The sequence below is a fragment of the Eriocheir sinensis genome, chromosome 20 (genome assembly GCF_024679095.1).
Source record: "Eriocheir sinensis breed Jianghai 21 chromosome 20, ASM2467909v1, whole genome shotgun sequence".
NCBI lineage: Eukaryota > Metazoa > Arthropoda > Malacostraca > Decapoda > Varunidae > Eriocheir > Eriocheir sinensis.
In genome coordinates this window covers 13,820,249-13,848,160 of record NC_066528.1, presented here as the reverse complement: position 1 = coordinate 13,848,160, position 27,912 = coordinate 13,820,249, and the positions used below count along the sequence as shown (strand labels likewise).

Here is a 27,912-nt window from a genome sequence, read left to right as displayed (position 1 = left end):
TTCAGTTATTATCTCAATAATTATTTTTAATGCTTTATACTTCATATGGTGGGAGTTTTTCCATCTAAGAACATGGGAAGTCATTCTTGATGTCAAAATATTAAAAGAACACTATGTTTTGTAAAAAATATATTTGGTATAACAAACAAATCTTTACATCACTTAACAAAATTATACACTTTGAAAACATCAACAATATATCTTTGTACTGACTACATTAGATGAAAGTGTGTTTTCAAAAAGAGCAGCAGCTTCTGGAAGGTGTCACTGTTCCTGGAAGTAAAATAAATTCATTAGAGGAACAACGATGCAAATCATCTGCTTTTACTTGAAATCATGAACACTGTATGTTCAATCCAACAAGTAACCATTACTGATTACTCTTTTATTTCTTTCCTTATGTTAGTATTCTGTTCTTGTTGATTTTCTTGTATAACATTTTTGTCATCATTGTGCAGACTTTGGCAGCAGTGGCAATGGCTCCCCGAGGACCTGACGCCAAGCCGAAGTCCCCTAAGGAAGATGCACCACAGAAGCACTCAAGGTAATTTACAATTTAGTCTACACTCAACTGAAGTTAGAATGATGAGTCTGTGTGTGTGTGTGTGTGTGTGTGTGTATATATATATATATATATATATATATATATATATATATATATATATATATATATATATATATATATATATATATATATATATATATATATATATATATATATATATATATATATATATATATATATATATATAAAGAAATGTAAGTAAATAGTGAAGTTTACAAACTCCAAAAAAAAAAAAAATTAAAGGGACAAGTCACACTCACAGGCTGCCTGCTGATAGGCAACTAAACCACAGGCAATTATCACTTCAAATCCAACAACACGAGAGAGTTGACAATTAGTTTATTTTATAGGTCTAGCTTGGATCTTTGACACGATTCTGAAAGATACTTTATTTTTGGCGAATTTTTAATTTTTTTGACGCAATTCCAGTCAAAAGCTCATTTAGATGATTCCGTTTTGCCGCAAATTGCATCGTGGTGTGTGAAAGGGTTGATAGTATTGGTACTACTACTGTAGTAAATATTACTACTGGCACCACTGTAATCATACAAACTTCATTGTAGGTGAACGAGGAAGACAACCATCTGTCGTTGCAAGCTGTGATTTTGGTGTGCAGTTAACAGTGAAGTGTCACACAGCAGGCTGGACCACAGAATTATTGACAAGATTAAGAAGTATGGTCACGACTTCCTTGTGATGGTGTCGAATGCACAGCAACACACGAGAACCGCTCGATACTGTGGAGCCTGTCGGGCGGGAACTGCTCCATCTAATAACACTGCTCAAGAAGCAAGAGAGGCATGCCCAATGGGCACTGCCTGACAGTCTGGACAGCACTTAAGTAATACCTCTGTTGGACAGCTATTTCCACAGAACCACTTGACTAAGAACAAGCTCAGGAACAAGATCAAGTACAGAAGCTAAGAATACATTTAAGCATTTCTGTTCATCCAGAAAGATTAACACTTGCTGAAAGAGGTCAAGGAAGGCTGCCACTCTTTAACAAAGGATATTTACTCAATATATGGTGAGTGATGAATACGCTGGTATACGTAATTCATAAAAGGCAACTTAAATGCCACCACTGGCACTGACAGAGATGGCCATGAGTTGTTTTGATCCCCATGGCTCTGGTACCTGGAACACCAACACCTCTCTCCTTCTGAATTATGCAAGATCCGGGAGATTGAGAACTGCAGGTTCTTGATACCAGAGCTGCAATGCTGAATCGCGTCAAAAAAATTAAAAATTCGCCAAAAATAAAGTATCTTTCAGAATCGCGTCAAAAATTTTTTGCGTCAAAGATCCAAGCTAGACCTATAAAATAAACTAATTGTCAACTCTCTCGTGTTGTTGAATTTGAAGTGATAATTGCCCGTGGTTTAGTTGGCTCTCAGCAGGCAGCCTGTGAGTGTGACTTGTCCCTTTAAATTGTTTTTTTTTTTCGGAGTTTGTAAACTTCGCTATTTACTTGCATTTCTTATATATTATATATATATATATATATATATATATATATATATATATATATATATATATATATATATATATATATATATATAACTATCATGTTTCATCTTGACTGAAAGACTTGACATGTGGTCATGAGTGTGCAGTGACTGCTACAAATCAGTTCAATGTGCTTGGCACCCTTAGAGAACCTGTAGAGCTATGGGATAAATTCAAATGATAAATATTTGAAGCTGCAAAGGAGTGCATTGCAGGTCACTCAAGATCTAGGAGTGGTGCCTCGGGGCAGGTGCTGGAGAATATCGAGAATAGTTGCCCTGCCAGGCTTCCTAGGAATTGGGACCAATATAGGATTCTGTCACATAGGACTAGAACTCTTGAGAAGAGACAAGGAGAGAGGTATGCCAGGAGTCTCACTTATGACACTGAGGATCATTTTGATGCAAGTGAGTTCCAACCTGCTTACTGAGCCCTGAAGAAGCTCTGCTCTGAGCCTCCCTCTCAAGTGAGTGTTAACCGACCAGCATAAGGCTGACTCGAGTCAGACATTGATGGGAAGAAGGGCTTGCTGGGCTGAGTACTTTGAGCAGTTGTAAATGGCAAACCCTCTGAGCAAGCATTTTTCAGCTGCTGGGTTAAAAGAAGCTCATGTTGATCCACCTATTGATGAAGATCCATCCTTTCTTCATGAGGTCAGAGAGGCTGTGGCAGGGTTGAGGGGTGGAAAAGCAGCTGGTTTTATAACATCAGTGTAGAGCTGCTCAAAGCTGGAGGTGAAGCCATGACCCACAGGATGCATGTAGTCTTGACTGTCATAAGGCAATCTGGTGCCATTCCTCCTGACTGAAAGAGGGTGATGGTTGTCCCTATCTGGAATAGGATAGGGGACCTTCAGGACTGCAACAACTACCGTGGTAATACACTGGTCAGTGTGCCAGGCAAGGTGCTTGCCTGTCTATTACTTATATAGATTTGCAGTCAGCTTCTGAAGCTGGAGGTACCTGAACAGTCCAGGCTCACACCTGGTAAGTTGACAACTCCATATCCTAGCATTTCACACGTTCCTGGTATGCCAAAGAGAGTTTTAGCAGGGGATGCTTGTAGCCTATATGGATCTCAAGGAGGTGCATGATTCAGCACATCACAAAGCACTCAGGGATATCCTGTGACTTCATGAGATTCCTGCAAAGATCATTTATTGTCTAGTCTGTACTCTAAGGATTGTTGGTTTATTGACTGACCTCATCGACACCTGCTCCTAGAGCTCCCACAAGGGGATGGCCACAGCAGAAGAGTTTCCATCTTTTCTGCCGTGGCTATCCCCTGGTGGGAGCTCCTAGGAGTAGGCATCGATGAAATGATGATGATGTCTGTACTCTACCTCCTTCCTGCATCCATGGAAGAGAAGCTGGACAACCCCTCCCCTCACTCTCAATCCTACAATACAGGTCAGTCAATAAACCAACAATCCTTACAGGAATCCAGTGGAGTCACAGGTGATCATGTGTCTCACAGTACACTGAATCAAATCTCTTCTCGAGTGACATGAGCTGGAATCAATCACATTGAAACTCATGTTGGCAATCCACCAGTACACAAAGGGCTAGGATACGGTCAGTTGTTGACTTTACAGGCAACCCTGGACTGCTCAGATGTCTGCAGCTTCAGCAGCTGGTTGCAAATCTCCATGAGCAACAGATGAGCAAACATCTTGCCTGGCACACTGTGCAATGTAATACCACAGTAGTTGTTGCAGTCCTGATGGTCCCCTTTCCATTCCATATAAGGATGACTGGTTCCCGTTTTTAGTCTGGAGGAATGGTACCAGATTGCCATATGGTAGTCATGAGTCTCATGACCACAGCCTCCCACAGATCATGGCCTCACCTCCAGCTTTGAGCAGCTCCACACTGATGTTGGAAACACCAACTGCCTTTCCACCCCTCAACCGTGCCATAGCCTCTGCCTTCATTAAGAGAGGCTGGGCTTTTGTCAATGGCTGGATCAGCATCTGCAATTTATATTCCAGCTACTGGAAACTGCTCACTCAAGAGAGTCTGCCGTGTACAACTGTTCAAATTGCTCAGCCTATCTATGTCTAATACAAGGCAATCTTCTACTGTTTGGATAGTGTTCACCTGCGAGGGAGACTCAGAGAGGAGCTTCTTCAGCGCCCAGTTAGGTCAGAGATCATTTGCAATGAAATGGCCCTCAGTATCCTTAGTGAGGTTCCTGACATACCTCTCCTTGTTTCTCCTCAAGAGAGCTCTTAGTCTTACTATCAAACCCCTATATTGGTCCAGGTTCCCAGCAAGCCTGGCACCACAACTCTTCTCGATATTCTCCAACGTCTCCTGCAAGCCGAAACTACTAGATCTCAAGCACTCTCCAATGCTCTTGTTTGCAGCTTGGAGTTTCACATTTGAAGACGTCGTACAGTTCTACAGGGCCCTCAAGGGTGCCCAGCACATTGAGCCCATTTGAGACTGTCAATGCATACTCATGAACACCTGCCAAATCTTTGTCTCTTGAGATGAAACACAACATGGGTACACCTTAAGATTCTTCTAGACCTGACATGAAGCGTGAGTGTTGAAACAAAAAAACTTATCAGTTGCAAGGAACCCAGATGATGTTCTTAATAAGCATTTTATTCTACTGTGAGTTATATATTAATGATTGTTTCATTCTATGAAAATATTAAATGAATAAAAACTTGATCTTAACTACAAGCAGTTGTTCAGCTGATACATGAAATCAAACAAGGATGAAGCGTCAGCAGTGGTGATGTAGCAGTCGCCATTGTTCTTTTCAACATTCCAGATGGCTAGACACAGCATCAGCGGCAGGCAAGAACGCCAATATTGTGAGTGTGAGAACATAAGATAGAGTGTGGGAGAAACTGACCAATAGGGACAGAAAGATACGGTGCCTGGGCCAACATCGTGCTGTGTAACTTTCCGCCCCTGTTGTTCAATTTCTCCTGCACTCATACAAATCTCCTCACATTCTTGAAATATAGGAGTTCTTGCCCACTGCCGATGTTGTGTCCACATGGCCATATGGAAAGTTGAAAATCAAAATGGCAGTGGCTTCATGAAGCAAGGTGGCCTGACGTCTAGACCTTGCCACACCTCCACATGAAAACTGGTGCAGAAAACTCTAGGTTTTCATCAATGGAGAATTTTTTAGGGTCACAAAATTGGCGTATTGCAAAATTAGAACACTCAAAACTAGAGGGAGAACTCTATTATAACTACTACTACTACTAGGCATGTGTTTTCATGACCCACCTATCAAGAGGTTTGCAAATGTCACGGTGAGTTGTCTCAACCTCATGGAACTCCCCAACTCCTGGATCTGCAACAACAATAATAATAATAGTAATGGTGGGATACTAAAGAGATGGAACTGAGGTATAAGGAGGTGTAATATGGAAATAAGGTATAAGGTGAGTTGAAGCCTGACTAGTATTGCAAAAGTGTTTATTCAGACAAGGAGCTTCAGGGGCATCAGGTCTCAGTAACATGCACACAGGGTGGTCCCGTTTGCTGCCTGGTGGACACAAGCTCTCCAGCCCTGCACCGCCTCTGTTTGATGCTCATGCTGCTGTTACTTTTATTTCCGTTTTCTGGTCCAGTTAAGATTAACCCGGTAACAGCGGGGATCATGTTTCTTAATGGTCCCTCTAAGCGAGAAAATGAAAAAAAATTATCACACACAAATCATTTCATAACATATATCAAAGCATTCGTGATCAGTTTATGTATCATCTATTTTTGGGGGTTTAAATTATGGCACAAATTTGGCCAGTCACTGCTACATGGTAGAGCCACAAACTTGGCCCGTCGCTGCTACCGGGTTAAATAGAATCTGCAATAGCAGGACTGAAATTGCTTAACACGGTAGCAGCGCCGGGACAAATTTGTGGCTTTACCGTGTAGCAGTGACGGGCCAAATTTTCACCATGATATAAACCCCAAAAAATAGATGATACATAAACTGATCACAAATGCTTTGATATATATTATGAAATGGCTTGCATGAGTGATGATTTTTTTTTCTCATTTCTTTCGCTTAGAGGGGCCTTTAAGAAACATGATCCCCACAGTTACCGGGTTAAAGGTACACTAACTGAAGTTTACAATGTTTCACACTTTCAGTATATTTCTTGCACCCCCACTGTTGTATCAGTAGTAATATGTGTCTCTAGGATTCTGTGTTCCTACTTGCTGGTATCCCCAATGCTGAACATTATTGGTTGTAATCAGTTATGATATGGCATCTTGTTCTTCATGAAAAGTTTGTTAAATTGTTTTTTTAGTCATTCAAATTCTGAAGACACTACAGTTCTATCCTTACAAATGCCTAAGTATGCCTTTAGTATGACTGTTTCCTCTCCTGGTGGTACGGGTGGCATCACTAAAACAACAGCTACCAAGGGGAGGTGCATTATGTGGGAGCCAAAGATGTACTGCTTGGGGTGGCAAAGTAGTCTCTCATTGGGTCTTAACCTGAAGAAATGCTACCAATGTCTCCTTTGGGCCAGGTATAACTCAAAGAGAAAATGTACCACTAAGTTTGTGGAAATATGAAAATATATATATATACAAAAAATATTTTGGCTATTTTCCTATCCATTCCTGTCAACTTCTATTCCCTTGCTGCATGACTCTGAGGGAGTACACTGAAGTATGAGTAACATTTACACATCTGCAACAAGCCTTCTACCCTTGGTGCATGAGCCACTGGAGAAATTCTTAGCCACCTTCATGATGAAAGCATTTAGGGCAACAAATTTTAAAGTTCAAGAAAATAAACAACATGAAGGACAAAAAAAAATAGAGAATATGCACATTGACATTTAACAAAAACTTGCTCATAAAGGCTAAAAGGAAGAGGCAATAACCGATTTATCCCATTTCCATGAGGCAGCACATCACACTCCGTGAAGCTGAGCTCTCTAAAGATGCTTAAAATAAAATTCATGGGCTAGAACAGAGAACATTGATTATCTGAAATTTCAAGATGCCCTAATGATAATTTGTGAGTGAGAATAAAATTTCCTGACTGAACTGTTTGTTACACCATCTCTACACCATTTAAGTCATGTGTTATATTTTTTACTTTTCTTATTAACTATCATTGTTTTGTAGTAAGAAGAAATGTAGCACTCTTAGCAGCTTCTCCTCACCCTTACCAACCTGCTTGGTGTGGCAGGACAAAGTGCAGCTCCCAGCCCCCCGGCACCACGTGCTGCGTCGGCTGGGACTCAAGCAAGGACAGGACGGCCACTTGCTTCTCTTTCACCAGACTCAAGAAGGACTCATGGATAACTTTCAGCAGTGGATTGTCTGAGGAAAATAAGTTACTAAATCAAACAAGCTGCTAAAATAATGTTTTTAAATTACCATTTTCTTCTATCAGAAAGATAAGAGCCATTATATAATGTGGCAGTTTGTTGGAGTTGAAAGGTTGTGCGTGAAGGGGAAGCGCTTTCCTGTAACTCTGACACAGCTCCATGCCTTGGGTGCAAGGATGGACAAAGCTCTTGTATGAAGATACCAACTGGGCAGGAGAAAATAATTCATGAAAACCAAGCAATGCCCAACCATGAAAGAGATATGAAGCTCCAATTATTTTTTAGTGATGGTCAGACTGAGATGTTAAATGTAGAAGAGCTTAGTGTTACTGAAGTATAGCAGATAGTTATGAAACACTGTCAAGATGATAGGCTTAGCAATTAAGTTTTGAGGCATTGAAGGTTTGAAAGTTCCTTCTGGCCCACACTGGAATAACAGGTCAGCCAGAAGTTAATCACTCTGCAGTACCTTTCCTAGAGTTGTGTGACTCCTGCTGAGATAATCATCTGACAAATGATGTTGAAAAATACAAAATAGTTAATGGTGTAGTAGATGAAACTATCACTTTCAAGAAAAGATCATAAATTAATAACAGAAACAGAGTAGATGATAGTACAAAGCCATATGGAACACCATATATAGGTTTTAAAGAACAATGTTTCTGCTTCAGCAACAGCAGATCAGCCAGAATGGAAACTTGAGATGAAAGTGGAGAGAGAAAGATAAAATTTGTAGGCAGGTGGTTTAGAGAGCAAAGACTTAAGCTAACTCTGGTGCACATATTTGGTGAAGTGTTTGCCAGTGCCAGAGAGCACCTCAGCTCTAACCAGGCCACTGACTCACCTGCTCTCATCTCCTGAACCTCCCGGGTGGGCTGCAGCAGGTGGCTGAGGGGCCAGGAGGTGGTGGTGGTGGCCAGTTGTGAGCCGTGGTGGGGGACGCTGAAGAACACTGCAGCTGCCGTTTGCTCTGCCAAGCCTCCATTACTACTCTGAAATATATTACTGCAATAATTTTCATGTTTTTCATCATCTAAAGAAGCATTCTGCCATCCATGCCTTATTATTTTTTATATTTTGAATAAAATTCATTGTTTCCTCTTAAGGTAAACTAAAGGTTGCTCATCCTTACCACTACAAACCCTTGTCTGGGTACAAAGCTCAGTCAGTCATTTGGTTGCTAAACACGTAGAAAATTATGTGCAAAGCACAGTTTTGTCTTCTTTTTACAGAAAAGGAAGAAGCTTAAGGGCAAAAAATTAATTGAGGAAAAAACACTGATCACTGCCCCCATAAAAGTGTACAGACGAGTGGCTAAAAGGTCTATTTTGGGTGGAGAGGTGTCTCAATATTCTCTTCTTCAAAGAGGTCAAGTCGTAGGAAGGAGGAAATACAGATGAAGGAAGATTGTTCCAGAGTTTATCGGTAAAATGGGATGAAAGAAAAGTGCTGGTTAACTCTTCCATAAGGGTTTGGACAGTATAGGGATGAGCCAGAGTAGAAAGTGGAGTGCAGTGGGGCTGTGGGAGGAGGGAGGCATGCAGTTAGCAAGTTCATAGGAGCAGTCAGCATGAAAATATCAGTGGAAGATGGAAAAAGATGCAACATGGCAGCAGAATGTCTCTCCCAAGAAAAAGAATAAATAATACATTCAGAGAAAAAAAAAGAAATGCTGCCGTGGACACTTTATGTTCTTACCAGAATAAAGGATGCTGAGATTCTCATGAATCAGAAAACACACACACACACCAACATTGATTAGACCTAGGTTAGAGTATGAAGCAGTAGTTTGGTCACCCCACGGGAAGAAGGACGTAAGGACACTTCAAACACTTCAAAGGATTGCAAATAAGATGGTTTCAGAACTATCAAGTCTGTTATACAAGACTAGATTGGTGGAGATGGGCCTAACAACACTTGAAGAAAGAAGGGAAAGAGGACACTTGATAGCATTGTACAGGAACACAAGTGGAATGGTTGTGTTGGATAGAAATGATTTCATCAAGATGGAAGGGAGGAGGCAACTAACAGGACACAGTAAGAAACTGAGAAAGGGGCTTGTTTAAAAGGCAAAGAAGTACTGTTTTCCATACAGGATACATGGAACAGACTAACCAAAGACATTGTTGAAGCGCACAGTGTCCATATAATGAAGGAAATGTCGGACAAATATAAATTGGGAGACAGGAATACACAATGCTTTTGTAGCGAACACAGCGAGTGGATGTGTCTGGTGGGTCAGTGCCGCCTCCTTTCCTAGTTCATAAGTTATTCTGGCTTTGAAGCTGTGAAAATATTCATTATAAAAATTTCCAATCAAACCTGCCACAACTCCAGCTCATCCAAGGCAGCTTTCCTTACGTCCTCTTCCTTACGGTCCTTCCTCTGTTGGCTCTTCATGAGCATGTGCTTCACCAGGAGGCCGCCCATGGAGTGAGTGATCCACACTATGGGCCGCCTCCCAACCCCGGCCGCCTCCAGCCCTGCCATGAGCTCCTGGCTGTGTCCTGCCAGTGACTTCCTAAAACAAATGAGAATTAGTATATTCTATTTTCTGTCCCAGAAAGAATTATTTTTTCTTTGTAAATTTAAGTAATTATCTTTTCTGGCTATGACAGAGACTTCTAATGCATGTGCTAGTGTAATCACAGATGAAGATATAATGTTCAGACAACACAGTTTCACAATTAAAGATGTTCATTTGTGTCAGCTGGCAAAGGTTCCTATAATTTTGCTTCCTCCTGCAGTTGATCCAGTATATTACCAATCAAGGCAAGCACATCTGATACAGGTACGGTACACCTGAGTGGCATATCAGATTTAAGACGTAAGGAGCAGCATTTACTGGCACATAATATGGATTGACACAACATACAAAGCTACAAACTAATTCTAATATTTTACAATATTTGAACTCATGAAATATTACTGATATTTTTCTGCAAGGCCATCATTAACAGATAGATTTAAAGCTGAAATTTACTTATACAGTATCACAAGTAGTACTAATAGTATGCAATAACTAAAAATCTATACTTCAAACAATGGGCAATGTGTACTGCACAGAAATGAAAGTGGGTCAAGTTGTGGGCAAACACTACAGCTGCACGTGGTCACAGTGCTCATCTTTGTCACACTGAGCTTGTGGCAGCCATGAACCCCGGGACACAGGGCCAGGTTACCACAGTTTACCTTCCCTAAGTTTCTCCAGATAGAAAACCAAATCAAACCTAACTGGTAGTGGAAGGTCCAATAGCTAACAATCTAGACACCATCCCTCTTCCTCTTTTACATACACTCTTTGTTCACTCTTGACATTCACTCACTCCCCAGCCTTAAAACTGACTCATTCCTCACCCAATGCTCTCCTCAGGTGAAGAACATCCCCACCTCCACCAGCTGGCCCTGAAGTCAAGTGCAATGACCCTCACAGGCAGACCCAAGGCAGGCACGAGCCAGTCCAGCGGCCAACAGAACGTGATGTACTGATCGAGCACATCTGAAAGGAAGAAACAATTATTTACATGTTTACTGCTTTTATTTAACATGCTACACTGTGTTACTTATCAAGGATTAGGTACATTGAAATATTTAGAATGGATGATTGAAATATAAAGGAAGTGACAACTGTATTTCCCGCCATATAAGACGCACCTATAATTTGGCAAGATATATTTTTAAAAATTAAAAACTCCACATTTTCCCTGAACTTTAGGTGTCTGCAGTATTATATTTGGCCACCTTACTTACAGTTATGACAGTGATACTGTATGTTGCTTTGTGCCCTTCTCTGTGTTCAAAGTGATTCTTGGTTGAAGAGTTATAGTGCTCTTACCCCTAGCAGCCGTGACTTTGAAATGGTAAACAAAAGGGTTGGTTGGTAGATTCACTTGCCGCTCAGTGCACAAGCAGTAACTTTTGCCAAGCTACTGAGAGAACTAATCACACGAGGATGCTACGTTTGATGGGCAATCTTGGTCTTGATCTTGACTTTCAGGGACCATATACCAACTTTCAAGTAGAAATAGATGTTGATTAATTTCTGTCAATTATATTATGTTTTAATATAGTTATTTTTACAGAGAAAAAAAATGCATTTACAATAAACACTTTAGTCATCCACAGACCTCCGTTCTTTCGAACATGCATCACAGAAAACTACCTGACTGGGCCGCTGCACAACAGAAATACTTCTAGACTAATCCGCCCAAGCCCGTCCCATGGTTGCCAAGCAGTCACATCAGGCAGCACCCTGCTCCACCAATATTGTTCCCATGTATTAGCTGCTTTAACCATCACCACCAAGGTACCCGGCACACTGGTGACTGGCAGTGTTGTGTCTTGTGTTTCGTGTTCACGCCGCGCCATGGCTCCCACATGTGGTGCATCTTCTTCTTCTTGTGACCTGTATGGTTTTATCGCTTCACATGTCCTCCTTCGCTCTTCTGCTCATTCACACTTTCCTTTTCTATTGCATCACATCATTCATTATTTAAAGCAATCAATATTTGCACCTTCAACATATACTGCACAGGGGTAACTTTTTGGCATTTTCTGAGTGAAAAAAGTGCTCAGTACACGCCACAAACTACAGTATATTTCATTCTGGGAATATCTGGGAACTATTGTGTCACATGGATGTGTTTTGGGTGTTGGTCTCATACCAGTAACAATAACCCCTAGGCCAGAGGTTCTCAAACTGGGTGCCGCAGCACCCTGGGGTGCTACGGACATTGCCTAGGGGTGCCACAAGATCATCTCGAATTTTGAATCACTTTTTTTCTTCTTTTTATGTTAGTCTGCATTTATAACTCTTAAGTTAATCAAATTTGACTGATGAGTTCTGTTTGGGCAGGTACTGTACCGTATGTTAATTTTGGTTTGAGTATGGATAATAATTTTAATTTATTACTTAAAGTATGTAATTTAAACAGGAACAATTGTGTATAAGAAGTTAATTCATGTGAGGAGGGGGGAGGGTGAAAAAGGGGTGCCACAAAAGGGTTTATATAAGTTCAGGGTGCCATCACTGAGAAAAGATTGAGAACCCTTGGCCTACAAAAACCTAAAGATGCAGAGTGACTCTTCAAATCATCATTTAAAAAAAAAAAAAGGTCTTATATGGCAGGAAATATGGTATTTATTTTCTGTTACCTTAAGGAAGGAAGCTCTAGACCAAAAAACGAAAATAGCATCAAAAAAGCCTGCTAGACGATGCTCTGACAAAATAAAAGAACGAGAGGCCTGGAGATGTTAGGTCAATTCTAGGTGGAATACAAGGGGAGTGAATGAAAATCAGATGATGGTTACTTATGTATTAGTGCATTAGGTGTACTTATTTTGCACTTCTGTAATAAAAACCTTGAAGGAAAGTGCACTAGATGAAAACACAGCGGAGTGGAATAGGCAAGCAAAAATGAGAGGAAGGGAGGCAGCTGATTAATTTGTGACAGGAAGGGAAAGTGTGTTAGTTCACATTACTTTGTCCACCTCTCATGATGACCTCACAAGCTTACATTATCCTGCCTTTTGGAAGCTCCATGTTTCTACTTTATGATTTTTTATTTTTTTATTATTTTTTTTTTCAGCAAAGGAGACTGTTCAACCCGGTAGCAGCAACGGGCCAAATTTGTTGCTTTACCGTGTAGCAGCGACGGGCCAAATTTGTTGCTTTACCGTGTAGCAGCGACGGGCCAAATTTGTGCCATGATATAAACCCCAAAAAATAGATGATACATAATCTGATCATAAATGCTCTGATATATATTATGAAATGGTTTGTGTGAGGGGTGATTTTTTCTCATTTTTCTCGCTTGGAGGGACCATCAAGAAACATGATCCCCGCTGCTACCGGGTCAAGGGCATAAAAAAAAGCCCGCTACTTACTGCTCCTGACTAATAACAAATACTGAACATCTTTACATCCCACGTATTTCCCACTACAGAAGGCAAACAGAGGGCAAATGAGAGGAACCCGCCATACCTTCTGTGAGTGTGTGAAGCTTCCTGCGCAGACTGTGGGGGAGGCGTGGCCGGTGTGCATCCTTGTCCTGCTGCCTCCAGGTCCAGGGCACGCCCCCCTCAATGCCATGCACCAACACTATGTCCAGCAGGGGTCTGGGCTGCCCTCAAGCAAGAAAATCAGAGAAGTGTGAAAACATATACTATTTGGCCCGTCGCTGTACACAGTAAAGCCACAAATTTGGCCCATCTGCTACCACATTAAAAAGTCTGCATGGTATCAATCGAGCATAATCAATCTGTCAGCCTCACCTCAGCGTCATCAGGCAGCATAAAGGGAAAGACCCCCTCCATGTAGACCTCCGTGCATTTTATGTCAGTGTATTGCTATGAGTCAAGACTGTTTCCCTCACCGACACCAACCCTTGCTACCATACTGAAAACACTGTATATTTCTGTCAACCTCACCTCAGCGTCATCAGGCAGCACAAGCAATAGACCCGTTCCATGTAAACCTCGGTGCATTTTAAGTCAGTGTGTTTTGCTATGGATCAAGACTGTTTCCCTAACCTACACCAACCCTTGCTACCATACTGAAAACACTGTCTATTTCCATTAGCCTCACCTCAGCGTCATCAGGCAGTGCAAAAGGATAGACCCCCTCCATGTAGACCTCCGTGCATTTTGAGGCATTGCTTCTCCTCGCCTTCAAGTTGTGCAGCGCTCGCCAGGCCGGGAGGAAGACAAACGGGTGATGGTGGTCGGCAGAAGATGCGAGAACATCAACCAGTCCTGAGGGTAAGCGTTTATTTTGTTACAAAGATATTCCTTACTCATAAAAACTAACCCAGCACCTCCTAACACCTCTCAACAACTCATAACACCTCTTTGACAGCTCATAACACCTCTTGACAGCTCATAACACCTCTTTGACAGCTCATAACACCTCTTTGACAGCTCTTTCACCTCTTGACAGCTCATAACACCTCTTTGACAGCTCTTTCACCTCTTTGACAGCTCATAACACCTCTTTGACAGCTCATACACCTCTTTGACAGCTCATAACACCTCTTTGACAGCTCATAACACCTCTGACAGCTCATAACACCTCACCGACAGCTCTTTCTCCTCTCACATTAGAATAGACAGCAAGAATGAGTTGGCTTAGTCCATTATAGCAGGTTACAGATTTTTTTAAAACCTGAAAACCACTTCTTGCCTCACATTTAGGCTTGGGAGACATCATTAGTATATGTGACAATGGGTTTGGACAGCCATGAGAACCATTTATCAGATGTTCTTTACTTTCTTTATGTATATGTATTTCTCTGCTCACCTTTTTATTACTTTTAACTGATGTGATTTTGACACATTATGATGTATCCAGGTGAAAACAGAATACAAAATAGAAAGGTAAGAAAAATGTAAGTGAATTGAATAAACAGTACTCTTACACCACACTTTCTCATTTATACTCCTATAGAGTGAGATAGAGAAACTGGAAGTGGGGCAGAATAGGGCAGCAAGAATGGCACTGAATGCACCAAGGTTTGTGGCAGTAAAGGCTCTTAGGGGTGACATGGGATGGAGCACTTTTTGGGAAAAACTAGTGAAGGCAACCTTGAGGTATAAAGTGAGACTGGAACAAATGGAGGATGCAAGATTTGCAAGAAAAGTATACTTGTGGAATATAAGAGATGGCAAATGGGCGAATAAATGTGAATGACAGGAATGTTGCGCTAAGTAGGTGGGTGTACCGACCCTTTGAAGATAGGCAGAATGTGTTTGAATGGAGAATAACAAACAGCAATGGAGAGGGGTTTGAGTGGGATGTACGAAAGTGGAAGAATGCGATAGATATGGCAGTTAAAGATGAGGGATTGAGCAAGTGGAAGAATGAGATGGAAAGAAAGGAAACCCTTGACTGGTACAGGGAGAAGAGGCCCCAAAGTGTGAGGTGTGGTATGAGGGAAGCCTGGGAGGTGATCTTTTCCGTGCTAGAGCGCAATGTCTGGATGTGAATGCAAGGAACTATAGATGGTCTGAGTCCCGCAGCAAAGTGTGCCAGATGTGTGACAGGGGTGTGGACAAGACTGTGCAGCATGTAGTGCTGGAATGCAAGAAATATGACAGAGAAAGAACGAAGATGATGCATGTGTTTCTGAGTGCGATGAGACGTGGAGTGAATGGAAGGACTGGAAGGGAGTGGATGGTGCTGCTGCTGGGGCTGAGCAGAGAGACGAATGGATGAGTGATTGAGGCAGTGAAAACGTTCTTGGAGAGCATGTGGCGTGCAAGATGTAGGGAATGATACCTTGCCCCGAGAAGAACACAGACTTTCTGCAATTTTTTTTTTTTTTTTTTTTTTTTTTTTGAAATGAGCTGCCGATACAAAGGCCTGGCTGGGGAGAAATCCCAAGCCACCTGTGACATCAAGATCAAGATCATGAAATATCAGCACCAGTAACACACAAACGAGAGCCTTATATCAGCACCAGTTATAACACACACACAAGAACCTAATGATGGATACATTACCTGTGTCATGGATCAGCTGGTGCTTCTCCTGATGGACTGCCACGTTGGCCACCACCTTGAGGGCCATGGGAGCTGCCTTGGCGTCACCTCTCTCTATCACAACCTTCAGACTCTTCATCACGTCATGGCTGAAAACATCTGGAAGAGAACAGAAATAACAACTTTGCGGTAATTAAATTTCTCCTTCACATCTTTTTTACATTTTTCATCGCAAACTTTCTGTTCTATACATGATGGAAACTAAAAAGGATGAACTTATACGGAGATCATTCATACAACAAATCAATTATCAAAATTCCCATTACATATGAAGCTTCTGCTATAACAAATATACATAAAAACAATCATGCAAAAGAAATGGGCATCAGCAAATGTTCATGCTCAAATATACAAATAATAATAAATATGTGAGATGTGGTTTGAAAGACATACAGAGGAGAGTGACACAGAGAAGGTTGCAATGGTTGGGACATGTGAGAAAAGGGACATAGAAGGTTGCAATGGTTGAAAGGTGAAGAAATGGAGGAGGTCAATGAGTTTAAGTACCTTAGATCAGTTATGTGTAAGCATGGTGGTATGGAGGGAGAGGTAAGAGAAAGGGCACTGCAAGGAAGAAGGGTGGTAGGGTCTTTGGGACGAATCATGAATGGCAAAAGTGTGAGCATGAAGGTAAAGAGGGATTTGAGAAATACAATAATAGTACCAACCCTCACATATGCAAGTGAAACGTGGGCCTGAAATGAAAGTCACAGGTCTAGAGTGCAGGCAGTGGAAATGAGTTATTTGAGGAGTGCTTGTGGTGTGAGTAGAATGGATGGAATGAGTAATGAAAGTGTGTACGAGCATTTGGAATGTGTCACAGGGGTAAAGGGAAGAAGTGTGGAGTGGTAGAAGAAGTGAAGCGACAGACTTTAAAGTGGTTTGGCCACATGGAGCAAATGGAGGAGAGTAAGATGACCAGAAGGGTGTATAAGAGTGAGACAGAGGGAGGGAATGCTAGAGGACGACCTCCAGTGAAATGGAGGGATTGGGTGCAAGAGTACATTAGGGAGAGGGGGAAAGATCTTTGAGAAACTTTGAGTAGGCAAGGAGGGAGTGTCTGGATAGAGAAAGATGGAAACTCTTCTGCCGTGGCCATCCCCTGGTGGAAGCTCCTAGGACCAGGTGTCGATGAAATGATGATGATGATGATGAGAGAAGAGACAGAGGGTGGAATGCTGAGTGGTGGAGGAAATGAAGATACCTGGAAAGAAGTTGAAAGACCAAGAAGAACATGGAGAGGAACAGTGCAACAAGAAACTGAGGAAGGATTAGCCGTGGACCGAGCAAGACGGAGGAGGATCATCACAAGTCCAACCCCGAGAATGTGAGAAGACGGACTACATTAATGAAGTCAATAAGCAAAGAAATATATGAGGAATACTTCATACATACTGCAAACTACATAAAAGATCCATACAGTTCTCTTTACAGAAGTCCTCGCAGCAGCTAATGTACCAGAGGGCCTTCACGCTGGAACGCAGGGCAGCCGAGAGGGATGGTGTGGAGGCAGACCGAGGGGGTGGAGGGGGCCAGAAATCTACTGTGTCTACCCATTCAGCTTCACCCTCCCACTCTGACAGCCACACTTTCAGGCCACCACCAACCTCCTCTTTCTGGTGCGCTAGGTACTGTTGACATTGTAGCTTTGCAATCTGGAGGAATTTAAAAGATACTAAACTAAAATATCCAAGAACTCCCATTGAGGTATATACAGGGGAAGGGGTCCTGCAAGGCTATTAAAGACTCTCTGTTGACATTCTAGCTTTGCAATCTGAAGAAAGCAATTAAAAGACATGAAACTTAAACATATATTCAGCCATCCAAGTGAGGTATATACAAGGGTGCTTCAAGCCTACATACACGATACACACATTATTTCCTCAAAACTGTAAATTATAGTGAGAAATTATCACTACATACCACAATTTCCTGGTCCTGAATAAGAGTACAGGGCAGGACAAAGAGGCAAAAACTCTCTGGCAGAACTACTTCCTATATCTTTGCCTGTCTATATGGTAATTCTTTGATTTTTACTTATTTGTTTATTTTTTACAGCATGGGAGGAGCTCAAGGCCAAAAACCACACACGGCAACATAGCAGCCCACTAGACGCTACTCCAACAAAAGAATAAAAGAACAAGAACGAGCTTATTCAGTTAACTCGGAAGGAATTTATACAGCTACTCATGAAAACACAAATATCTCACATTCCCAGTGCCACCAGCTCCTTGCCCCTTCTTTTGTATGAGTACTGTAAAGAGCATATATTCATGGAAGTAAAAATCTTTGTCAAATTAAATACTTTGGATACTCAGATTATCAAAAGAAGCCTCACAGATTGAAATATTTTACAAGAAATTACAAATGCTCATGTGCAAGACACTGTGAAGACTTGTTTGATACCTTATAATACGTACTTTCCTAATGCTATATAATGGAAGTCATGCTTAGATTTTTTCCAATACTCTGGTTATCACATCTTTTTGTACAATCAAGTTTCTACAACGATATATGAAAAATTAGTTCAAACATTCATGATACTTTTGCTTTGGTTTAGTACGCCCTGCTAAGGAATAACCAAACCTTTAAGCAGCTAAAATAAACATAGGGTTAGTATTTTTAACCCCTTGACTGCGGATTTCCTACAAGAAGACCTAACGAAGCTACGGGAATGGAGCAAAAACTGGCTGCTACAATTCAATGAAGAAAAATGTAGTCATGCACTTTGGGAGGGGATATCCAGCACACCATTATCACATGGGAGACGCTCCACTATCAACCACAGAAGAGGAGAAAGACATGGGACTATATGCAAACAGGCTACCAGTAAAGGCCAAATCCGTGCCAATCGCAGCGGACGAGTTAATAAAGGTATATCTTTTCATAGGAAACATTACACAACCACCTAATCCTGCATTGAAAGTATTTGTTGATCCTGCAAAATATACTGAAAATCCAGTGATGACGGGAAGTTGTGAAATGATAAACCCATTCAGACGAACTTACTGAGATAGCATTACCAATATATCAGTAACGTAACTTTGCATTAGACACTGCTGGATGATGGAAACTGCAGAATAACAAAGAGCTAACTGTCTCTCACCAATCAATAATGTCCAAACACAGCATGCTTGTACGGTGATCCAAGCTTCTGTACACACACATAAAAGCACACCCACAGCCCACATCAGGGTCCCTCAGTGGTGCAAACTGTGGTGTGAGTGCAATTGCCGAGTAAATGCCATTTGTTATTGTATTAAGAGATGCTTGTTTCATGCCCTGAGTCTTGACGATTGTTGTTGATAATGTTTCGTTTTCACTGGTGTGTGTGTGTGTGTGTGCTTCGGAGCTTCAGGGTACTTGACGTCTTGACCTGCTAAGTGTGAAGGAATCAGTCGGAATAAAGCAGAAAAGGGAGTTGATTGTCTCTCTCAACCCCTGCCACTACACAAACTGCTGAGGTCATGCAACAATGTGAGGCCTTCATATCACACCCCACACACCGCCTGGCATATAACCCCAACACCATCTCACACAAGTCTACCAACTGACCTTTGTGTAGAATGCTGCAATGCTATGTTTTGTGCCACAACTTGGGGAGAACTCTTTGAGCCCCAAATGTATCTTGTGGAGAGTCCTGTTGATCTTTAATAGGAGAGAAATACGCAAGTCAGTCAAAATGCAGACCATTAAATTTAATTCTCGAGTCAAAATTAAACAAAAAAAAATCAGAAGCAAGGCACTTCTGCATTATCATTTAGTGTGAGTCAGAAACACACAGCAAGAGGAGTGAGTGACCTATTTCTGAACAAAATTTTCACAATCTCTCACCTCATTTTGATATGTTAAGACAGCTTTCTTGTTGTTCAGCTCATCGGAAGACTCTGCAAGAAAGAAAAGTATACATTTAAACCTATCTACATGTCATGTGGCTCAGTCCTCACTTGTTTCTATCATTACAACAACACTCCTGAGGGCACAAGGAGATAAGCCATTCAAAATCAGCTTGATTAACGATTTGTAAAAGTAACATTAACCCGGTAGCTGCGGGGATCATGAGAGAAAAAATCATAACTCACGCAAACCATTTCATAATATGTATCAACGTATTTGTGATTAGTTTATGCATCATCTATTTTTGGGGGTCTTTATCATGGCACAAATTTGGCCTGTCGCTGCTAACGGGTTAATACTTTTTTTACAGTAAAGGCAGCAGCTCAAAGGCAAAGAAAAAATAATAATGAGAAAAAAAAAGGCCACAAAACACTGCCACTATAAAAATACTATAATAGTTTAGATGAGTGACCAAAAGACAGGTCAGTACTAATATACACACCTGATTTCTGCTGGGCACTCTCATGGTGTTTCTTCAGCAGGTGACCCACAGCACCTCCTCTGCAAAGACTCAAGGTTACTCCAGTGTCACACATCCCACAACACCACTCACTATTGGGTGCAGTCACTACAATATGTATATCCATGTTCAGTAGAAATGTGATGTAAAAGTCTGCCACCCAAGCCGTGAGTCATTTGGAGTTTTGTGCAGAGAAGACAGGAGCTGCTTCTCCCATCAAGTGACTCCCATTCTAAGTCTTTTTTTCTTACAGCAAGGGAGGCAGTTCAAGGGCCAAAAACAAAAAGAGCAACAAAAAAACCCGCTAGACGCTCCTTTGACAAAAGAAAACAGAACGAGAGGCCGGAAGAGAAGTCGATTTTGGGTGGAAAGGAAAGTTTCGTTTAGTCGCCGCAACATTTGTGGTCATATGCCGGAGAGAGATGGAAGGGGAAGGAATTATAGAAGGGAACAGATCCCAGGAGACAGGACACAACCCCCAATTAATACCTGGTACCCATTCACTGCTGGGTGGACAGGGGCATAGGGTACCAGAAAAGCCGCCCATATTTTTCCACTCCGCCTGGGAATTGAACCCGGGCTCTCTCGGTTGTGAGATTTTGGGTGGAATTTGTACGGCTGACTTCAATCAAGACACTGAAGGCTGTGGATCATTTCTGTGGTGACTGTGCCTGAGAAAACAATCAGTATAGACACACCTAACTAAACAAGGTCATTTATAATATCACTGCATGCCACACTGATTCAATGCACTAAGAGGGAACACAGGGAGGGAAATTTTTAAGAGCTGAGTCCCTCCACTACAACTTTTAGATGAACATTCAGATAAGCCATACATGAATATTGTTGAAAATTTGGAAAAAAAAAATTGTCCATACCCATTTCTCTTTTATGCCATATTGTTGTGAAAGCAATTAGTGCAGGGGAATAAAGGCTATCGTTTTCTATTTTTAGGGTCATAATGAAAATAAAATCAGTGCATTGCTCATTCTTTTGTTTGAACCATTTAACCCGGAAGCAGCGACGGGCCAAATTTGTGGCTTTACCGTGTAGCAGCGGCGGGTCAAATTTGTGGCTTTACCGTGTAGCAGTGACGGGCCAAATTTGTGGCTTTACCGTGTGGCAGCGACGGGCCAAATTTGTGGCTTTACCATGTAGCAGCGACGGGCCAAATTTGTGGCTTTACCATGTAGCAGCGACGGGCCAAATTTGTGCCATGATATAAACCCCCCAAAATAGATGATACATAATCTGATCACAAATGCTTTGATATATATTATGAACTGGTTTGTGTGAGGGGTGATTTTTTCTCATTTTTCTCGCTTAGAGGGACCATTAAGAAACATGATCCCCACTGCTACCGGGTTAAGGCTGAACCAATGAAGTATGCTGCACAATTCCATGTAAAGGATCCTGGAATAAAACCCTCACTATGTTTTGGTCTTGGAAGCATCACGGGCAGCGTTACCAGATTAGCGTACTCAGAACATTGGATTTCTCGGTATCGGACCCAAAACTGTCGTACTCACACAAATAATGATATTCAATTAGAGTTATTGTTCAAACTTAATTACTGATGTTTTTTTATTCAATATCAAGACAACCTTCCATCTCAAACTGACCTCTCACTCTTTATAGATGCAGTGCTTAGTGGGCTTTTTTGTTTTCATTTGTTTTGCCCTTGAGTTGCTTTCTATACTGCAAAAAAAAAAGCTACATGTCAGAAACTGGAATATACAATGCAATAAGTACGATGGAAGGTCAAGCAGTGAAGTGGCGGAGATATGTGGGGTTGAGGACCTTTCTGTTAAATTGAGGCAGAGAAGATTGAGATGGTTTGGACATGTGAAAAGGGCAGAGGGTGGCGTGTTAACCAAGTAGCAGCTGGGATCATGTTTCTTAATGGTACCTCTATGCGAGTAAAATGAGAAAAAATCTCCCCTCATACAAACCATTTCATAATAGTTATCAAAGCATTTGTGATCAGTTTATGTATCATCTATTTTGGGGGGTTAAAATTATGGCACAAATTTGGCCCGTAGCTGCTACACGGTAAAGCCACAAATTTGGCCTGTCGCTGCTACTGGGTTAAATTGAGGCAGAGAAGATTGAGATGGTTTGGAGATGTGAAAAGGGCAGAGGGGGGCATGTTAAATGAGGTGGAGATGAGAGTTGAGGGATGACAGCCAGTGAGAAGGCCTAAGAAAAAGTGGAGCAGATGTGTGATGGAGGATACGAATATATTGGGAATAGAGGAATATATGGCACAAGATCAACAGATGTGGAGGAGAGTCATTGCCCGTCCAACCCCACCTTGAATGGGAAAATATGGACGTTAACCCAGTAGCAGCGACGGGCCAAATTTGTGCCATGATATAAACCCCCAAAAATAGATGATACATAATCTGATCACAAATGCGTTGATATATATTATGAAATGGTTTGTGTGAGGGGTGATTTTTTCTCATTTTTCTCGCTCAGAGGGACCATTAAGAAACATGATCCCCACTGTTACTGACTTAAACAACAATGATGATGATGATGATGAGTACGATAATCTGGTAACACTGATCAAGGGACAATGCTTCAGGTCAGCTTTTCAGTGCACACTCTGGCCCCTGCAACATGGAACAAGCCTCGGCATCGTCCAGTACGCCAAGGAAAGGATTCTGAAAAAGCACCTACATTGATCACAGGGAATGATTTTGGGCTATTCTGTGCCGGGAAAGCATCAGTGCTGGAGGGAATGAGGGAAAGTATTACTGGGAGGGAACTGAAGTACTGAAAAGTGTACTACATTTCACTAGACTCTTCAGTACATGCAGATCTGTTCATTGCTTAGTTTATGTTATGAGAATCTTTTATTTCCATCATGCACTTAGCTCTGGCCCTCAGCTCAGGCATTCAGTCAGCCTGCATCCTTCCTCCTGGCAACACTTCAGCAGAATAAAGCCTTGTTTACTGAGACCTCTAAGTATTCTTCTCGCTAAAGTCTGATTCAACTATTTTCACGCTTCCTCTATTCACAGGCTTTTTTGCAGAGACCTTCAACCTTGTAGTTTGTGGAGGCATGCAGAGGAAAGTGTAAATACTGGAATGAGACATAAAATAGTTTGATGTCTGATTCAACTCTCTATCCACAGACTTTTTGAAGATCTTTAACTGTACTCCCAGTCTGTGGAGGCATGCAGAGGAAGGGGAAATATAATGGAATCGGATATAAAATCGTTTTTCCCTTGAGTGGCGTGTTTCCCCTTTCTTAACCCAGTAGCAGCGATGGGCCAAATTTGTGCCATGATATAAACCCCCCAAAATAGATGATGCATAAACTGATCACAAATGCTTTGATATATATTATCAAATGGTTTGTGTGAGTGATGATTTTTTCTCATTTTTCTCACTTTGAGGGACCATTAAGAAACATGATCCCCGCTGCTACTGGGTTAAGCTGAGGGCCTTCTATATCCTACTGAGAAAAGTTTAATACTAGGGAAAAGAATCTCATACACTTGATGAGTTTGATAATTACCACTACAGCACTAATTAATGCTCCAGTGTTGAAAAAAGAAGTGTTCAACTACTCAAAAGGAATCCACACTACTCTGCCAATCCCCAGATACTATTTGCATTAGTGTATAGCATACTGGAAGATATAAACATACATCAAGAGAGCAGCACCAGTACCAAGCTTGCTACCCACTCGGGACAACATTTTAAGCTTCCTGCAGCAGCTGAGAAGAGGGTGAGGTCTCAGTCGCTTGAATCTCCATCACTACGGCCCTGAAACAACATGGAAAGATCTACGTCGTGTCTTCCTGAAAGCTGTGTAAGGTTCTCCAACAATTTATAACCCTCCAGAGCAGTGGTTATTAAACTTGGGGGTGGTATTATTTCGACAAGGGACATGAGCCTTGGGGGAAAAGTCGGAATTTCTGTTGTTGGAAGATTTGTTTTATCTTAAGACCATGGGCTAACATGCAAAGGGTGTGTGGAGGGAAAGACCTATCCCTGGAGGGGGCATGGTGGTAAAAAGTTTAAGAACAACTGCTCTAGAGGCTCATAAGCTAAATAAGATCAATGTTACTGTTTATGTTTCTAAATTAATTTCAGTACATAGCAAGCATTATTCCTTCAGGATATGACGTAAAAAGCGAAGGTACTTATGACAGGACTCTCAGATGGGATAAAACAACCATTACCATCAGATTACATTACAGAATCAACTTCAGAAATCTTCATGCACAACACAATACAAGCATAATCCCTCTACTGTGATATAGAAATAACAGAGAGGGTGGGTTTTGTCTAGGGGTGTGGAGTCGGAGGTAAAATTTTTCGACTCCGACTCCGGGAAATTCTAAAGTTGCGACTCCGACTCCGACCCCCACGCCCCTCCCCCTCTATTGCAAATCTTTTTTTCTTTCTTTTTTTCTTAGATGCTGCCTGTAGTGCTGGTAGACTCTCCTGAGGTCCTTTTTCTTACATGTATTTACATCCGAATTACGTGTACTCTATATAGACAACATCTAGATAATGTAAAAGAAAAAAACTTCACAACTACATTACACGATAAATGATTACGTTAAGGAGTCGGAGTCGGGGGCATTTTTACCGACTCCGATCAAAAGTAGCCGACTCTACCGACTCCACACCCCTGGTTTTGTCAATGGCTGGATCAGTGTCCACTATTTGTAACGAAGTGAGATGAAAGTTGCCCACTCAGTCTTTTTTTTACAGTAAAGGAAGCAGCTCAAGGGCAAAAAAAATAATGAGAAAAAAAAGCCTACTAATCACTACCCCTATAAAATGAGTTCAGAAGAGTGGCCAAAAGAGGTCAGTTTCAGAAGGAGAGGTGTATCGATACTCTCCTCTTGATATATAGAGCTGTTTAACCCGGTAGCAGCGATGGGCCAAATTTGTGGCTTTACAGTGTAGCAGCGACGGGCCAAATTTGTGGCTTTACAGTGTAGCAGCGACGGGCCAAATTTGTGCCACGATATAAACCCCCCAAAATAGATGATACATAATCTGATCAGAAATGCTTTGATATATATTACGAAATGGTTTGTGTGAGGGGTGATTTTTTCTCATTTTTCTCGCTCGGAGGGACCATTAAGAAACATGATCCCCGCTGCTACCGGGTTAAAGCACTATCTCTTGCATGCCATCCTCGGAGATTGCCATTTGCTTCAGTGATGCTTGATGTGTCACTGCAAATTTTTCTGCTCCCTCTATCGTTAGCTCTTCCTCCCCCAACCCCTTGACTGCAGATTTCCTACAAGAAGACATCACCAAGCTACATGAATGGAACAAGAAGTGGCTGCTCGAATTCAATGAAGAAGAATGTAAAGTCATGCACCTTGGGAGGGAAAATCCAGCATACCAATACCACATGGGAAACACTCCACTATCCACCACAGAGGCAGAGAAAGACCTGGGAGTACATGTTACCAGGCTACCAGTGAAGGCGGAATCCGTGCCAATCGCAGCGGACGGGTTAAGAACTGCACAACAAATGATGCTTCAAAACACATAAAAGGCCTTACAAACTATCAAATGAGAAAAGCCTGGGAGAGGTGTGCTTTTTTTAATACCTAACTTACAGGATTATCTCTCCCTCTCCCTTCCTCCATATGTCCTTCCATCCTTTCTTCCCCTCCATCCTTTTCTCCTTTTAATCCTTTTTTTTCTCCTTCTCTGAAATCCCTTCTCTTTTTTCCTCCCTTTCTCTATATCCTTTCCTCCTTTTAACCCTTTCTTTCTTCCCCTTCTCTCATCCTTTCCCTTTTGTTGTCCCTTTCTCTCCATCCTTTCCTCTTTTATCCTTTCTTTCTTCCTCCCTTTCTCCTTTTTATCCATTTTTTCTTCCTCCCTGTCATCCTTTCTTTCTTCCTCCCTGTCATCCTTTCCCTTTCTTTCTTCCTCCCTGTCATCCTTTCCCTTTCTCTCCATCCATTCTTTCTTCCTCTCTGTCATCCTCCCTTTCTCCTTTTTATCCATTCTTTCTTCCTCCCTGTCATCCTCTCCCTTCCTCTCCATCCATTCTTTCTTCCTCTCTGTCATCCTTTTCCTTTCTCTCCATCCATTCTTTCTTCCTCCCAGTCATCCTTTTCCTTTCTCTCCATCCATTCTTTCTTCCTCCCTGTCATCCTTTCCCTTTCTCTCCATCCATTCTTTCTTCCTCTCTGTCATCCTTTCCCTTTCTCTCCATCCATTCTTTCTTCCTCCCTGTCATCCTTTCCCTTTCTCTCCATCCATTCTTTCTTCCTCTCTGTCATCCTTTCCCTTTCTCTCCATCCATTCTTTCTTCCTCCCTGTCATCCTTTCCCTTTCTCTCCATCCATTCTTTCTTCCTCCCAGTCATCCTTTCCCTTTCTCTCCATCCATTCTTTCTTCCTCTCTGTCATCCTTTCCCTTTCTCTCCATCCATTCTTTCTTCCTCCCTGTCATCCTTTCCCTTTCTCTCCATCCATTCTTTCTTCCTCTCTGTCATCCTTTCCCTTTCTCTCCATCCATTCTTTCTTCCTCTCTGTCATCCTCCCTTTCTCCTTTTTATCCATTTTTTCTTCCTCCCTGTCATCCTTTTCCTTTCTCTCCATCCTTTCTTTCTTCCTCTCTGTCATCCTTTCCCTTTCTCTCCATCCATTCTTTCTTCCTCTCTGTCATCCTCCTTTTCCCCTGTCTGTCCATCCTTTCTTCCTCCCTGTCATCCTTTCCCTTTCTCTCCATCCATTCTTTCTTCCTCTCTTTCATCCTCCTTTTCCTCTTTTTATCCATTCTTTCTTCCTCTCTGTCATCCTTTCCCTTTCTCTTCATCCTTTCTTTCTTCCTCTCCCTTTCTCACCATCCATTCTTTCTTCCTCTGTCATCCGTTCCCTTTCTCTCCATCCTTTCTTTCTTCCTCTCCCTTTCTCTCCATCCATTCTTTCTTCCTCTATGTCATCCGTTCCCTTTCTCTCCATCCATTCTTTCTTCCTCTCTGTCATCCTCCTTTTCCTCTTTTTATCCATTCTTTGTTCCTCTCTGTCATCCTCTCCCTTTCTCTCCATCCTTTCTTTCTTCCTCTCTGTCATTCATCCTTTCTCTCTTATCCTCCCTTTCTCCTCTTCCTTTCCCTTCCCTCCAGGCATCACAAAAGTCTCTACACCAACAAGCGTCACACAACAAAGACAAGCAAATAATACATGTTCAAAATGACACCGCTGAACTCTACTGGATGACACACGGGCAGCCAGCCACCGGGGACGGGACACATATATCGCACGTTTATACATTACCTGGGCGTCGTCACGTGCTGATCCGCTCCATCACGTCACCTTCAGACCTTCTTTCATCAGGCCACACTCTCTATTGCACTTCCTCGGCCTGGAAACGCGGGAAATAGGGAAGATTTGGTGCCCGGCTGAGTGATGGCCCCGGGTGATCAGCTGGTCTTGGTCTCGGACTCTCGGTCTGGTCCCTTGGTCTGATAAGAAGCCGCTTTTTGCTCGGGTTCACATTAAATTAAAATAAAAGGTAGATAATGATAGATGGTATTCGTAGCTAGGCATGATAACCACTATAGGAACACGGATGTCATGAAGAACGCATTGGAGAGAGAGAGAGAGATTTACATAGATT

The 27,912-nt window shown here is 41.9% G+C and overlaps 1 protein-coding gene across 2 annotated transcripts; it reads right to left on the bottom strand.

Annotated features, from left to right (window-relative positions):
• Positions 1-114: 114 nt before the first annotated feature.
• On the bottom strand, positions 115-27,824 carry LOC127001210 (protein SERAC1-like). Of its 2 annotated transcripts, none has more exons than XM_050865434.1 (15): positions 27,570-27,824; positions 23,955-24,072; positions 20,275-20,333; positions 19,770-19,822; positions 19,491-19,583; positions 17,356-17,590; positions 15,897-16,034; positions 13,984-14,150; positions 13,381-13,519; positions 10,755-10,896; positions 9,759-9,918; positions 8,242-8,389; positions 7,240-7,389; positions 5,329-5,395; positions 115-273 (listed from the first exon to the last, which is right to left on the bottom strand). In XM_050865434.1, exons 2-15 carry the CDS (start codon positions 24,002-24,004, stop codon positions 213-215), a joined length of 1,662 nt encoding a protein of 553 aa, XP_050721391.1. In that variant the 5' UTR covers positions 24,005-24,072; positions 27,570-27,824; the 3' UTR covers positions 115-212. The 2 variants fall into 2 exon arrangements, with proteins under 2 accessions (XP_050721391.1, XP_050721390.1); XM_050865433.1 differs by having other exon boundaries at positions 9,720-9,918; positions 27,570-27,792.
• Positions 27,825-27,912: the final 88 nt, after the last annotated feature.

What these genes read in the sequence shown, in the direction of transcription:
- LOC127001210 (XM_050865433.1), bottom strand. Translation starts at nt 24,004, where the DNA reads ATGTTGTCCCGAGTGGGTAGCAAGCTTGGTACTGGTGCTGCTCTCTTG. An exon ending in GGACTTCTGTAAAGAGAACT is followed by an intron (nt 16,035 to 17,355) that starts GTATGGATCTTT and finishes GTTCTCTTCCAG; the next exon opens with ATGTTTTCAGCCATGACGTG. An exon ending in GGTTCAGGAGATGAGAGCAG is followed by an intron (nt 7,390 to 8,241) that starts GTGAGTCAGTGG and finishes TATTTTCCTCAG; the next exon opens with ACAATCCACTGCTGAAAGTT.